The sequence below is a fragment of the Mesoplodon bidens genome (assembly GCF_964165515.1).
Source record: "Mesoplodon bidens genome assembly, chromosome: 2".
Lineage (NCBI taxonomy): Eukaryota > Metazoa > Chordata > Mammalia > Artiodactyla > Ziphiidae > Mesoplodon > Mesoplodon bidens.
Window position 1 is genome coordinate 1356133 of NC_138177.1, and position 13922 is coordinate 1370054.

General features: G+C 58.9%; 1 protein-coding gene across 2 annotated transcripts in view; it reads right to left on the bottom strand.

Moving 5' to 3' along the window:
- Nucleotides 1–13922, bottom strand: part of LGR6 (leucine rich repeat containing G protein-coupled receptor 6) — a 97309-nt gene that overhangs the window by 67928 nt on the left and 15459 nt on the right. The window contains exons 2-3 of one of the 2 annotated variants that reach the window (XM_081218745.1): nt 4265–4336; nt 2034–2105 (exon numbers count right to left, since the gene is read on the bottom strand). In XM_081218745.1, coding sequence (XP_081074871.1) covers nt 2034–2105; nt 4265–4336 — 144 coding nt within the window. Of the gene's footprint in view, nt 1–2033; nt 2106–4264; nt 4337–13922 lie in introns of those variants that run through there. The other variant, XM_081218746.1, reaches the window with a different exon arrangement.

Sequence of the window (13922 nt, forward strand, 5' to 3'; positions counted from 1 at the left end):
GAGGGAACCCCCTTTTTTGGTCCTTTGCCTCCGGAAGGGCAAGGGGGAGGCAGAGTGTCCTGCAGGGACAGCCAGGCCTCACCCACCAGAAGGAAGATGAAGTTCAGACAGGGGCCCCTGGAGCAGCTAAAGTGACCGCCTCCCAGCACAAAACGAGGTTATTGTGCTGATGGCGGGCTTTACTGCTCTATTTTTCTCGCAGGTCTGAAAACAAGTAAGAGAAGGCACTGCAGAAGGAGAAACCGTGGCGGACGCCAGGGAGTACTTCTTGCCCAGATGCAGGTGGAATCCCTGCTGTGAAGACACTGAGTAGGCGGGCGCCATCCCCCGAGACCACCCACCCATCCCTGAAGCAGCGAAGTGGACACAAAGGCTTTAGGGAACTGGGGTGTCCGCGGGGGGCGGTTGGGGGTCAGTGGCAGTGGGAATGGACAGCCTGGCTGCCCTCCTCTCCAGCCGCAGCCTCTCCTGCCGCCCGACCCGCTGGGGCGCACGGTGTCCAGGGAGCGGGGCTGCGGCTTCCGGGAGGCTTTGATTAATTGCCTGATGCAGGCGAAGAAGAAAGAGGCTTGACCCTAAGCTGGGGGCTTAGGAACGGGACGCGAGTCTCACATCTTCTGAAGGCCCAGCAGACAGATCCTCCGCTCACCAATCCGGCTGCAGGTCTGGGCCTGCCGCTGGGCACGGACGTGCCACCACGCAGGCCGCCTGGGCCACATCTGGCTCTGGGGGCCTCCCCACCCCCGGGGAAGCGACGCTGGTGGGAGCAGGACAGACAGACCAAGAGAAGAGGCAGAAGGACTGAGGGCCGGCAGGATGGGAGAGCAGGGTCTGCAGCAGAGCGGAAGGAAGGAGGAACAGGGGACAGAGGCAGAGTGCCCGCGGGCAGAGAGGGAGTAGGGCGGCACGAGAGGCCAGCAGGGCCGGAGTCAGACAACACGGAGAACGGAGAACGCCTGGAGGTGGTCGGGGGCTGCTGACAGGCTGGAAGCCTGAGGCCCACAGGCCAAGTGGGCAGGGCCACCGCCAGCCCATTGACAACTTGGAGCAAATTAGAAAGATATTCCTTTCTAGATGGAAGTAGCCCCAAGGCTGGCACAGCGCTAGATTTCAGCCCCTTCTCACCCCTCAGGTGATGGTCTTGTGCAGTGAACAACCTGCTCAACTGTACAAAGAAGACCTGCAGGTCAAGTTGGGGCTGAGGGGGCAGGAGAGCGTGGGAGCGGCTCACCACTTTAGGGAAATTTCAGATGCTCCAGGATCAGCCTCCGGGCTCCTCCTCTTCTTCCCAAGCCAGTCCCTGTGGTGACGAGCCCTCCCGAGGAACCTCTCTGATCCACCCTCAGACCCCCCACATCCCCTTCTCCCACCTCCTTTCACCCACACTCATCACAAGAGCAGGAGTGGGGCCCGGGGAGGACAGTCGCAGTTGGGACGAGGTGAGCTGTGGACTGGGGCTGGGGAGAGGGTGCCGTAGCGTCCCCTTTTGTCCAATGGGCTGTGGGCTCAATGGAAGAGAATAACACAAGGTCCTTTTCAATTCTCACTTTCCTTTTGCTTCAGGGACAGAGACGCCTAGGAACTGGAGGAGGGGAAATGTTTGCAGAGATAATGGGACTCAGTGCTGTAGCCAGAGACCAAGGCTGGGGCTCGAGAGGAAGGGGGTCCAGAGGAAACCTCTTCAGAAACTGTCCTACCCACCCGGCCTAAGAGTTCCGGGGGGGCACGTGGGTCTGAATCTGACCTTGACCCTCAAAGACCTGTGTTAACGGGCACTATTCACATTACAGAAAGGAGAGGAGGTCACTTCCCTACATTGTGGCCTAAGCACCAGGTGCTGTTATACGTTTGTTTACAAATCACAAAGTTTGTTACAGACAGGGCGAAAGCAAAGACATGGAAATACTTAAAATGAAAAGTGAAGATAAGGAAATGAGCAAGCCAGTGGCAAACCAAGACACAGGTTACAAAATTTCCATTTGCCCAGAGTTCTCCAGGCTGCATCTCCATGTAAAGTGGGACTTAAGACTTACAGGATTTTCAGGCTGTAGAGACCAGAGAACGCCTGTCCCGGGATGTGCGAGAGGCGGTTTCCAGAGAGACGCCTGCAAGTCAGAGAGAAGGGCTGGTGGGTGATGCTGGCAGGGAGCCAGGCAGGGCGGTGGCCCTGGGTCAGCATCCTGGGACGTGGGAGGGACGCTGCTGCTGGCGTAACTGCACTGCCAACTGCACAATGACCCCGCAGGGGGCCCACTAGGACCCCCAGCCTTCAGAGGAGGAAACCAAGGCTCGGGTCACAGAGGGCGCTGGCGTCTCCCTGGACCCGATTACCACTAGGCCCACGTCCACCACGTCCATCCACAGCGCTGACCTGCTTACCCATCATCCCCCCGCGTTGTCTCCCGTCACCAGTGGAGTCAGATCAGACGGGTGTGTCTGGGTCTCCCTGTGCCCTAAACTACACAGACAACCCCACTAGTCCAGGGGGCAGGAAACGGGGTGTCGAAATTAGTCTAACCCTGTGGTCTAATTAAGCGTTTCCACGTTTGTCATGGGTGACCATCAACTCTGAAAGGAGCAAACAGGACGGAATGTGCTGATGCGTGTCCTCAGCGCTAAGCCTGACGGAGCAGTCTGCTGAGGATGCAGCAGAGCCTCTCAGGCATCACTGGGCGCATCAGTTCTCACTGAGAGGCCTGCCGACTGCCGATGTGGAAATCGTGCTGACACAGCTCAGAAGCTATTTTTAAAAAATATATCTCTACGAGGGGACTTGCCTGGCGGTCAGGTGACTAGTACTCCGCGCTTCCACTGCCGGGAGCGCAGGTTCGATCCCTCGTGCAGCATGGTACGGCCAATAAACACACACACACACACACTCTTTTTATTTGACGTTTGTTGTTTAAAAAAAAAACACATGGAAAGGCATCGTGACCTTTGGGGTTACTAGCTTGGGTTCCCTAGGTGGGCATCTTGCCTCTAAAACAGGCCCAACCCCTCTCGGGGAGTGGGGGATGGAGGACCGGCAGCCCCCAGGGCTCAGGCTGTGCCCGTGTCACCAGCCCGGCTCCCAGGCCTTTGTCCTGCCCTTCATTCCCACCGAGCTGGGCCCCTGCACCTCGACGGCCCCTCTGTCCCTGCCTTTGAGAACAGCCTTCAAATTCCTCCTCGGAAGGCGTCCCCACCCACCATGCCCACTCGCTGACGTGGAGAGCCCGGGTGCCCACGCCAGGCGCCCTCTCGTCTGCTCCGGGCAGACTGAGTGCACCCGTGGGGGGCCGTGCCTAGGGTCAGGGTGAGGAGGGCTGTGCAGGAGGAGTGGGTCAGGGCCAGGAGCCCCCAGTCTGAGAGTTTAAGCAAAGCCGGTAGAGTCCCAGGATCAGTGGTGATGCCCAAACAAGAACCAGCAGGCTGGGGGTCGGGTGAGGAGGGGGGCAGGGCTGGGAGCAGGTGTCCTGGCTGCCTGCAAGGGACAGCGGACACTCTGGCCAAGGAGATGACTCTCTCACGTGAGGTGCTAGAGCACGAGGCCAGCCTGCAGGGCTCCAGGCCGTGGGGAGGGATCAACCAGGGAGGACTTCCTGAAGGAAGTGGGCCTTGTGTTGGCCCTGACAGAGTGGAGAGAGAGATGGTGGGCCTGCCGGGCTGGAGGGGAAATCTGCTCAGATGCAGGAGGGCTCCAGGGATGGACAGGGGGATGGGCCTCCCTGGAGCAAAGCTGGCCAGGTGGGCTTGGGCCAGGTGAGGGACGGTCCTCGAAGCAGCTCCTTTGGATTGTGGGGAGCCAGAGAAGGCCGTGGAGCTGGTAAGAGGCACCCTGAGATGGGCAGGGTGTGTCAGAGAGGAGGTAGGTGATCTGTTCTTAGGGGCTGCGGCCGCCCCAGGGGAGGGGACGTCAGGGCAGCAGCAGCAGCAGGGATAGGTACAGGGGACCTTCAGAGGAAGAACCACCAGGACCTGGGGAGCGGCCGGCGGCCGGACACAGGGGGCAAGGGCAGGTCAAGGATGACCCCAGGGAGAGAAGCAGCGCTGACAGAAAGCCGGTCGGCTTCAGGGAGGGAGAGGCTGGGTGTCCGAGTTCCCCTGTCCCCACTGCCCCCATCGGGCCCACACCTGGGCAGCTGGGGCTGACCCCGCTCAGAACAGCTCCCCAAGGCCGTTTCCGCTGGCTCCACCCATCCCCCTGGGGACCCCCAGTTCCCTGTGTCAGAGGTCACAGTGCCTGCCTCCAGCCTCCCGCCCCGCTCCCCCCCCATCTACTCACAGCTCCTCCAGGAAGCGCAGGTTGAGGAAGAGGCCGGGCTGGAGCTCCGTGAGGTTGTTCATGCTCAGGTCTCTGCGGGAGAGAAGGGAGCGGGCAGGCTGTGAGCTGCGTCCTCCCGGGCCGTGTGCTCCCCGTGGCTCCCCCTGCGCCTCCCGCCTCCCCCCTCCCTCCACGGGACGGGCTGTGATGAGGGCCACAGAGGAAGCCGACCGCGTCGGGGACAGGCCAGAGAAAAATTCAGGGGATGTCAGAGCAGGACAGGGCCAATCAACATGCAGGATCCCTCATGGACGTTTTACCCGAGACCACCGCCATCCCGTGGGCTCCTGGAATCAGCCCGACTCACCAGGGGGTTGCCTTTTACTCAGTCCCTGCGCCCGCGGGATTCCACAGCCCTCTGAGGCCTACAGTCTCTCTCCTGTCGTCTCTCCCCCAACCCCACCAGGCTCCTTCTACTTTTCTCCAACCAGAGGGCCTGGCCGCTGGTACATCCCTGAGGATGCTTGATTCCTGAGGAGTCCCACCTTAGACCAGTCTCGCCTTCCCATATTATCTGAGAGACCCTGAGGGTGGTTTCTGTGTCACTGCCCTCCAAGATACCCTGCACACAAAGGAATCACAATACTGTGATTGTGTAACAGCTGGCGTTTACTGGAGGCCCACTTTGTGTTAGGCACAGGCTAACCTTTATCCAAATACAGTATAAGTCTCCTACATACGAACCTTCAAAGATGCGAACGTGCGTTCGCATGTCCAGTCACATAAGTTAGGTCACGCATCTGGCGTACATTGTCACGTGCGTGCATCCTTTACAAGTGGTTGTGTTTTTGTGTACTTTGCAGTATAGAGTACAGTAGTACAGTACCTTCATTTCAAGCCCAGGATGTCTGAAAGCAAGCGTAAAAGCAGCGGTGATGTAGCTGGTACTGCTAAGAAGCACCAAGCGATAAGATGGAAACAAAAGTGAAAGTAATTGAGAGTGAAGCGAGGCAAAGAGATGTTAGACATCGCTCATACTTATAACATGAATCATTCAATCATTGGCACGAATCTAAAGAACAAGGACAAGATCATGGAACATGTGAAGTCTGCTGTGCCGACGATGTTGACAAAATATTGAAGCATGGAAAAGTGATGGAGGAGATGGAGAATCTTCTCAGGGTGCAGATGCAGGATCAACATCAGTGCTGAGTCCTGCTCAGCTTAATGCTGATTCAAGAGAAAGCGAAAAGCCTTTATAAAGCCTTGAAGAAGAAACACGGCAAAGAATCAGAGGGCACGTCTTTTAATGCCAGCCATGGCTGGTTTCATCTGTTCAAGGCTAGAGCCAACCTTCACCATGTAAAAGTAAGTGGAGAGGCAGCAAGTGCAGATACAGTAGCTGTCCGGGAACTTCCGGAAAACACTTTGAGAAACTATTGATGATGGTGTGTATTTACCCAACCAGGTTTTTAATGTGGATGAGACACAACTGTACTGGAAGAGGATGCCAGACCGAAGTTACATCAGTAAGGAGGAAAAGTTGATGCCGGGCTGTAAAGCAGCAACGGACAGGCTAACTGTTGTTTGGTGGCAATTCTTCCAGTGATATGAAGCTGAAGCCTCTCTTAGTTCATCATTCAGAGAACCCAAGAACCCTTAAAAACATAGCCAAGGGCTCTCTTCCTGTTGTGTGGAAGCATAACCCCGAAGCCTGGATTACACAGGCCACGTTCCAGGACTGGTTTTGCCACCACTTTATCCCAGATGTAGAGAAATATTGCTCGGAGAAGGACATTCCACAAAAACATTCTTTTGCTGCTCGACAATGCTCTGGGCCACCCCCCATTCATGGATGACTTTTCCCAACATCAAAGTAGTGCATCTGTCACCGAATACTGCATTGCTCATCCATCCTATGGACCAGGGAGTTACAGCGACTTTCAAGAAATATTATTTAGGTCACACTTTTTGTCAGGCAGTAAAGGTAAGTGACAAATCAGGAAGAACCTAGGGACAACTTTGGAAGGATTATAACATCTACAAGGCCATAAAAAACATTGACTTTGCATGGTGTGAGGGTATGGTGGTCACCATGAATGGGGGTTGGAAGAACCTTTGCCCACAGTTTGTTCATGATGTTTGTGGATTTGAGAAAGTAGATCAGAAGTCTGAAGAGGTCTTCAGCAACGTAGTGACCCTCAGCGAGAAGCGGGAGCTAGATCTGCAAGAGGACGATTTCATTGAACTCCTTGCTGTGCAACATGAGGAGCTTACTGATGGAATTGGAGGCGCAGAGAAAGGATGAAGAGGGACAGGAGGAAGAAGGAGTAACTGAAGAGATTCATGACACAGGAAATGCCAGGGGGATTTTCTTTATTTGAGGAAGCACTGTTAGTTTTTGAGGCCAGGACCGACCCAAACGTAGAATGATACACAAAGGCTGCAGCAAGCTACTCAGAATGCAATCCAGGGCTACCTTGTCATCTATGACGAGAAAACAAGAGCTACTACCCAGACATCACTGGATCGTTTTTTCAAGAGGGTGGATAGAACTGAATCCAGCAAGGAGCCAGAACCTGTGCCATCAACGTCAGGCCTGAGTGAACTTGCAGCTTGCCCTCCATCTCCTGTTGCTGACGACCCTTCAGCTGTATCATCTCCCACCTCCTCCTCCTCCTCGAGTCAGTAACTGTTCCTGCCTGTTCCCTCGATGCCAGCCCCTGTATGCCAGCTGTTGTACTGTAATATTGTCCTTTTCAAGGTACTGTACTGTAAGATTTCAAATGTCTTCTCTATTTTTTGTGTTTGTTTTTATGTATTGTATGTGTGTAAAGTGTTATAAACCTATTACCGTACAGTACTCTGTAGCCGGTTGGGTAAGTCGGGTACCTAGGCCAACTTTGCTGGACTTACAGACAAATAGGGTTTACAGACGCCCTCTCGGAACTGAACTTGTTCGTGCGGAGGGGACTTACTCTAATCCCATTTAATTCTCACAACAACCCCAAGGTGGATTCCAATGTTACCTCCACTTTACACTCAAGAAAACAAAGAGGAAAATGCTAAACATTTCTAATTTGAATAAGATTAAATCTATTTTCAAGGGGGAAAAAAGAAAGCAAAGCGGAAAAGAGCGCTGAGGTCAACTCTCCTTGGTTTACCTGCCAGACCTCAGGCTTTCTTAATCTCTATGACCCTTAGTTCTTCATCCATAAAAATGGTTGAACACCACCAAACTCCTAGGGTCCTCGTAAGGATTAAATGAGCCAGGGCTTACAGACTGCCTAACAGGGCACACACATCAGTCCTGTCCCTCGGTGACCTGTGGGAAAGCGTCCCAGCCCAGCAGGCCTGGAGTAGGCAGAAGGGGTGACCTTAGCCTGCTGGTCCTGCCCCGCCCCAGCGTCTTCCTCCCAGTCCGCGCCGGGGAGCAGTGATGCTCGGGCTGCACATGTGAGTCTCGTACACTTGGAATCCCTCCTGTCTCAGACTCCTAACAGCTGCTTCTCACCTCCGCCAGCTCCCCCAGCCTGAGGGCACAGGGTGGACCCAGACCGGCCCACCGTGTGGCCGGGCACCACCCGCTGGCCTTCCTGCAGCTCCCTCCTCCCCACGGGTGCACGTTCCCTGCAAACCCCAGGGTCTCCATTTTCCACAAGAAACGCGTGTGACGTGTGTGCTGGAGATAGGGTGGGGGTCAGGGGTTCGAGGCCCAGCTCCAACCTATGAAAAGGCTGTTTAGGCTCCGGTGTTTTACCTCCAGTGAAGCCTGGCCTCTGGACGCTACATGCTCTGAGGAAGGAAGCCATCGAGGGCAGGTAGAGCCGAGGAACCGGCAGGCTCCCGTCCGGCTCCACATGAGGACCCAGGGTCCGGGCCGGGCCATCCCGGGCCTGCCCATCCAGAAGGAGGGCCGGGCGAGCTGTGGCTGCTTGGCTGGTGGCCGCAGAGCCGCAGGGCACGCTGGACGGTGGCGGGAGGAGACGGTGCGGCCACGGGAGCTCAGGCCGCAGATCCTCCTGCCCGGCCCCGGGTCCGGTGCACGATCAGCCCGGCAGGAAAGCGTGAGGATCCACAAAAGCAGGTACCTCTGAACACGTACCCCGAGCATCTCTGGACGTGTCTCCACAGGCGCTCGCGGGCATGTGACTCAGGCCCCATCACTCAGCCGTCACCCCGGGGGCTGCACCTCAGAGGCTCTGATGTGGCTCCATGGCCCCCCCACAACGAGCAGCCTCATTGTTCTCCTTGGAGAGAAGGGAGCCTGCACCCCGCCCGCCCCGCATCCTGCCCGGGACAGCGCCCAGCCCAGCTGCAAGGCTCCGTGAGGGGCAGAAGGGGGGTCTGCCAACACTGCAGGAAAGGGCTAGGGCTGGCACCAAGGAAAGGGGGGCGGAGGGAGACGCGGGGCACGCGGGGCCGCGGAGGGGGGAGACGCGGGGCCGCGGAGGGAGGAGACACGGCGGCGGTGGCTCCAAGCCCGGCCGCCGGCCTTGGGGACCAGGGGACCGGCACGCGGGCCTCAAGAGGCACCTGCCCTCGGGAGCTCTGACCCGGGAGTCCGGTGAAGGTGGCGGTCCTGGGAGAGGTCACCCCGGGCGCCCAGCCGTCCTTGCCCGGACCAGGGCAGGCAGAGGGGCGCGGGCCGTGCGAACGTGTAAGCATTGCGAGTGTCAGGACTCGTGAGCCCCTGCAGCGCCTGTGAGGCACCGGGCATGCGTGTCGCGGGAGGGCACGTGTGTGTGTCTGTACACGTGCAAGTTTGGGTTGTATTCATGAAAGTCACAAGCATTCTCCAAGTATCCACGTTATCAAGACAAAATTTCTGTGGGAGAAACTCACCCGGCTTGCCCCCGCGGGTGGAACTCTTTTCGGCTGTGACCTTGGGCGAGCGGGGCTCCGTCCCTGGCTGGGAGGGCGCGGGCTGCTCGGGGGGGCTGCTTGGGGCCCAGCTTGTGGGTGAGCTGGACACCGAGGCCTGGCTTCAAACTCTGCCCCACCGCTGCCGCCCTGTGAGCACTGCGAACGCACGTACGCGCACGCACGCACGTACACGCACGCACGTACACGCAATGCACGCACGCATGCGTGCACGCACACACAGCTCTCCGGGACGGGCTTTGTGGGTTCCTGATTTACACAGTTACACAGAGAGGCCCCTTCGGAAGGGCACGCTTGGTTTAAGTCTGAACACTTTTGGACGCGAGGCACCATGTTTCGTGGTGGGCACTGCCCGCTGCATCTCTCAACTGCAGGGGCCAGAGGCTGGGTTGCAGCCCCACCCCGAGGCCTTTTCCCAGCAGCCCTTGGGGCACCCAGAGGGGCTCTGTTTGCTGGGCTGGACACAGCCATGGGCAGGGGGACAGAGAGGATCGATGAGCGAGGCTGGCAGCCCGAGCACAGGAAGCGTTCTCAGAGCTCGACCCTGTGTAGCAAGTGGACCACCAAGGAAGCCAGGAGAGGCGGCGGCGCCGTGGAGACCAGGAAGATGCTGGGGAACTGAGGGGCATAGAGCAGCAAGACACAAACCTGGACAGGGTGGGGGGTAGTAGGAGACCCGCCCCCAGGGCCATCTGGCTGACACCCAAGGGCCCTGGGGGATTTGTTCTGTTTGCATTTTTTCTATAAGGAGAAACAGCAGACGGCAAAGCCCCTGGGTCCTGCTGGGTGGGCCTGGGAGGACTGTCACCACCGGTTGGAAGAGAGACCAGGAAGCAGGGCCCATCTCTGCAGCCAAGTAAAGAGCGGCCAGAGTGACCGGGAGATGAGCCCCTGTCCCCAGGCATGGCTGTGCCCCAAGGCCACCTCTGTGAGGCCCTCCCAGCACCCGCCCCCACCCCCGGCAGAGCTGAGCATCGTCCTGCGTCCTACAGGGTTTTGTTCAAGCTCCCGCAGGGGCATTAGCTGGGCTCCTGCTGTGTGCCTGGTGCTGCCCTGCCCCCATCACCACCCAGCACAGCACTGATGAGCCCGTGGGCCTGGCCCTGCCGCGTGACACCTCCCAGCCTCTGTCTTCCCATCTGTGAAATAGGGATCACGATGTACTTGCCTCACAGGGGTTGGAGTGAGAATTACATGAGTCAATAAACTGTACGAGTTAGTAAAATAAACTCAGGGCTCGCTCAGCATGCCTTCTTACTAATGTCCTCACCAACTGAATTATGATGATCCGGACACAACGCCCCATGTGGCCAGGAGCTCCCTCAAGGCAAGGACTTACTCTCGGTGCCCTCTGCAGCCTCCAGGCCTGGGGGTACCTGGCACACAGGGTCTGCACTACACACCGAGTGAGTGACCACAGCCTTGCCCAGCCTCTTTGCCCATGGCTGGCAGCCCTGGCACTCAGAGGACACTGGCTGACCTGTGTCACTAAGAGGCAGATGACAGGAGAGAGGGCTCGGATCTGGGGTCAGGGGCCTGGTCCAGTCAGACCCACGTCACCCTTCCAGCCCCCCAGATTGCTGGTTTCCTTTCGGATGGGTGGCTGTGGATTCCGAGTGCTGGGCTGGGGGGACATGGACGGCACGGGGCCAGCCCCAGGCCCAAGTTCGCAGTGTTGCTGGGGAGGGTTGTTTATCACAGAGCGATGAACCCCGCATTTGTACCCTGCTCCCTGGTCACCAACTGCTCCCGCCGCCGCTCTCCCCGTTGGGTCCCAAACTGTCCGTCTGGACTCAGAAGGGCGAGGGCAAAGAGAGATGGCCTTGGGGGCAGAAAGAGGGGTACGTGGGACGCAGGCGGGTCTGGAACGGAAGGCGCCGAAGACAGGGTTGGGGGGGGCTCGCCATGCACACAGGACCGGCCAAGCGCCTTGGGGCTTCTGCATCCCTGCCCGCTGCGCAGCGCTGGGAGCATCTGCCAGTTACTGTGACTGCCCAGAACCCCTGCGCTTCCAGACTCCCCTGAATGGCGTCTGTGCTCCTTCAGTCAAGAGGGGAGACAGACACAGAGGGGGACCCAGCCCCCGAGGCCCCACGCCAGCTGATGGAATGGGGGCTAGAACTGTGTCTCCTGAAACCAGCGCCTGGACGGCGCGTCTTCCTCCGTCAGCTGACTCCTTATCAGGGGGACTGGTACTGGCTGTCTTCTTGGAGGCTCCTAACTAGTCGACACAGAGTTCTCTTAGATTTCTGCAATTTTCACAAATTTCCCAACAAAGGAGTGGCCCCAACCAGGGCAAAAGCATCCACCATCACACACACAACAGCACAACCTGAGGCTCACAGGCCTTGCACAAACCCCTGTGTGAGAACAACACTGTAGTCTTAAATTGAAGGGCTACTGCTTGATTCTGCCCTGTCTTGGCTCCCCTGTTTGTGAGGACATCTCCAGCCTGGCTGGGGGGGCCGGAGGGCTTGAGAAGGAGGCAGGCAGCATGGGGGATGGGAAGACAGATGCCGACGGGGAGGGTTGGCACCTGACTCGGGGGTCACTGGGGTCCCCATGGTTTCTAAGCCAAGACCAGGCTTGTGCAGGTCAGAGGGAACCAGGGAGAGATGGGAAACCCAGAGCGCCGTCAGGTGCCCCGGTCAATTCAGGCGGGCGGGGGGCACAAAGCAAGGGAAGAGGACATTCCTAAACGTCCTGTGAGAGGGGAAAGGTAGGGTTTTTTAGCCCTGGGCTGTAAGACCACAGGAGACAGGGAATGCCACTCACGGTATTGTGATACTTCATCTATGGATTTGTCTCCCCAAGCTGATGGCAGTGAAAGGAGACCAGGGCCAGGAGAGATGCCTCCCACTCAAAGATGCTGCATTCGGGAAATGGAGGTCTGGCACCAACTTCAGGCCAAACCCTTGTTTCCACCTTCTGCTTCTTGGAAAAGGGAAAGTGCCAGCTGGAACACCAGGTCGAGGGTGTGGGTGCCCGGCTGGGGTGAGGGAGGGCGGCCTCGGAGGTGGAGAGGGTCCCGGGCCTGCCCTGCCCCTCAACCCTGCAAGGGAACCCCTTTGTTGGGGAGCCGGCCGCCTCAGGCTAAGGGGACTCCGCTGCTCTGCCAGGCAAAGTGGCCAAGCTGGGATGGTCCCAGAGCCCCTGCCCTGATCAGAGGTATTTCCCCTGGCCCGGTGGTTGGTCCTAACCCTCCGAGCCATGCTGTGCAGGCCGGCCCTCCACCAAGCCCAGAGCAGGCGAAGGCACCGCAGAGCGAAGATGGGACAGGCTGCCTGTGTGTCTGCTTCCCCTGCGTGGGTCCCTGCTGCCTGCCCAGCCGAGCCCCACACGCGGAGAGGCCGGAGGGCAGTCCTGGGCCCAGTCAGGGCTACTGCGTGCAGCCCACGAGCACAACGGGCCGAGGTTCTGGGAGCCGCACGGCTGGCTCTGCCCGTCTCCTCTGGAGATGGTCCAGACCTCCACCGCCCGTACTGACCGTTCACACTTCAAGTCACTGAAAGTAAATCAGAGGGAAACTTCGGTTCCTCGGCTGCGCTGGCTACATGTGGCTACGACGTGCGTGTCCTTGGGTGTGTCCTTGGGGTCCTATCAGCAGCACCCGGACAGCCCTGCAGTTGGCCTGGGCTGTTTCCTTCCCGGCTCTGCCGCCTGCCAGCTGTGTGACACGGGGCAAGTGACTTCGCCTCTCTCTGCCGCGGCTCCTCCCTGGTAAAAGCACTTTGCCAGCATCCGGCACTCGGTGACCAACCCGCCGCCAGGGCTGCCGCTCACCGTGGCCCAGCTCACATGCCTCCACCCTCCAGCCTCTCACGCCACCGCCCAGCCGTGTGTCATTCAACCAGCATTTAGTAAGCGCCTACTGAACACCAGGCACTGTGTCAGGTGCTGAGCTGCCGGGTCCAACAATGAGGGGTTCCTGCCCTCCGAGCCCAGTCAGGTGGGACAGTGACAAAAGTGGGCGGTGACGAGGGCTGGGCCCGGGGCTGGATGTTATATGCCTGGGACTGACCTCTGACCTCTGCGGGCTCCGTAGACACTGTCATTGCCCGGCGGGGCTGGTCCCCACACGGCGGCGGCCAGGCACCGGCCTCGTCACGCACAGTATCGAGGGCCATTTCCTATGCAGCACAGAGGGGCGGGCTCCCCACATGGCGGCCCTGGCTGGGATCGACCTGGACCCGAGGGTCCAAAGCAACTGCTCCGGGACTCGGTCCCACCAAGCTCAGTGCCCTCCACTCACCAGCGTCCTTCCAGCCCTGCTCTGACCTCTGCTCCTCCGCCTCGGGGTGTGGAGGTGCGAGGGCAGGAGTTCTGTCCTCCCTGTGGGCCTGGAGCCCCTCAGAGAGGAGGGCGGGGATGTCCCAGGGGATCAGAGCTCCCCAGGGCGCCCAGGAGCAGGGAGCAGGGGCCACAGCCGGAGGACCGCGGCAGCCCTGGGGCGGGAGTGAGTGTGCTTTGTGTGCGGAGCTGCCCGCAGCCAGCCCTGGCCCTGTTTGTTTGGCTGAAGCTCTGTCCTGCGGCCTTTATTTCACCAGACAAAGAGGCGGGTGTGCCCGGGGGGAAAACGGGAGTGGGCCCTCTATTCAGAGTCGCCCCCCACCCAGCTGGAAGCCTTCCTCTCACCTCAGGACCCCTTGCCCCCTTCTCATCCGGGCAGCTGCCCTCGCCCAGCCACCACCCTCGCCCAGCCTCGCCCATCACGGCCAGATGGTGCCCTCGACTCTCAGCTTGAATCTAGCAGGAAAGAGCGGACGCTGGGCATTCAGAGCATCTAAGAGCCACC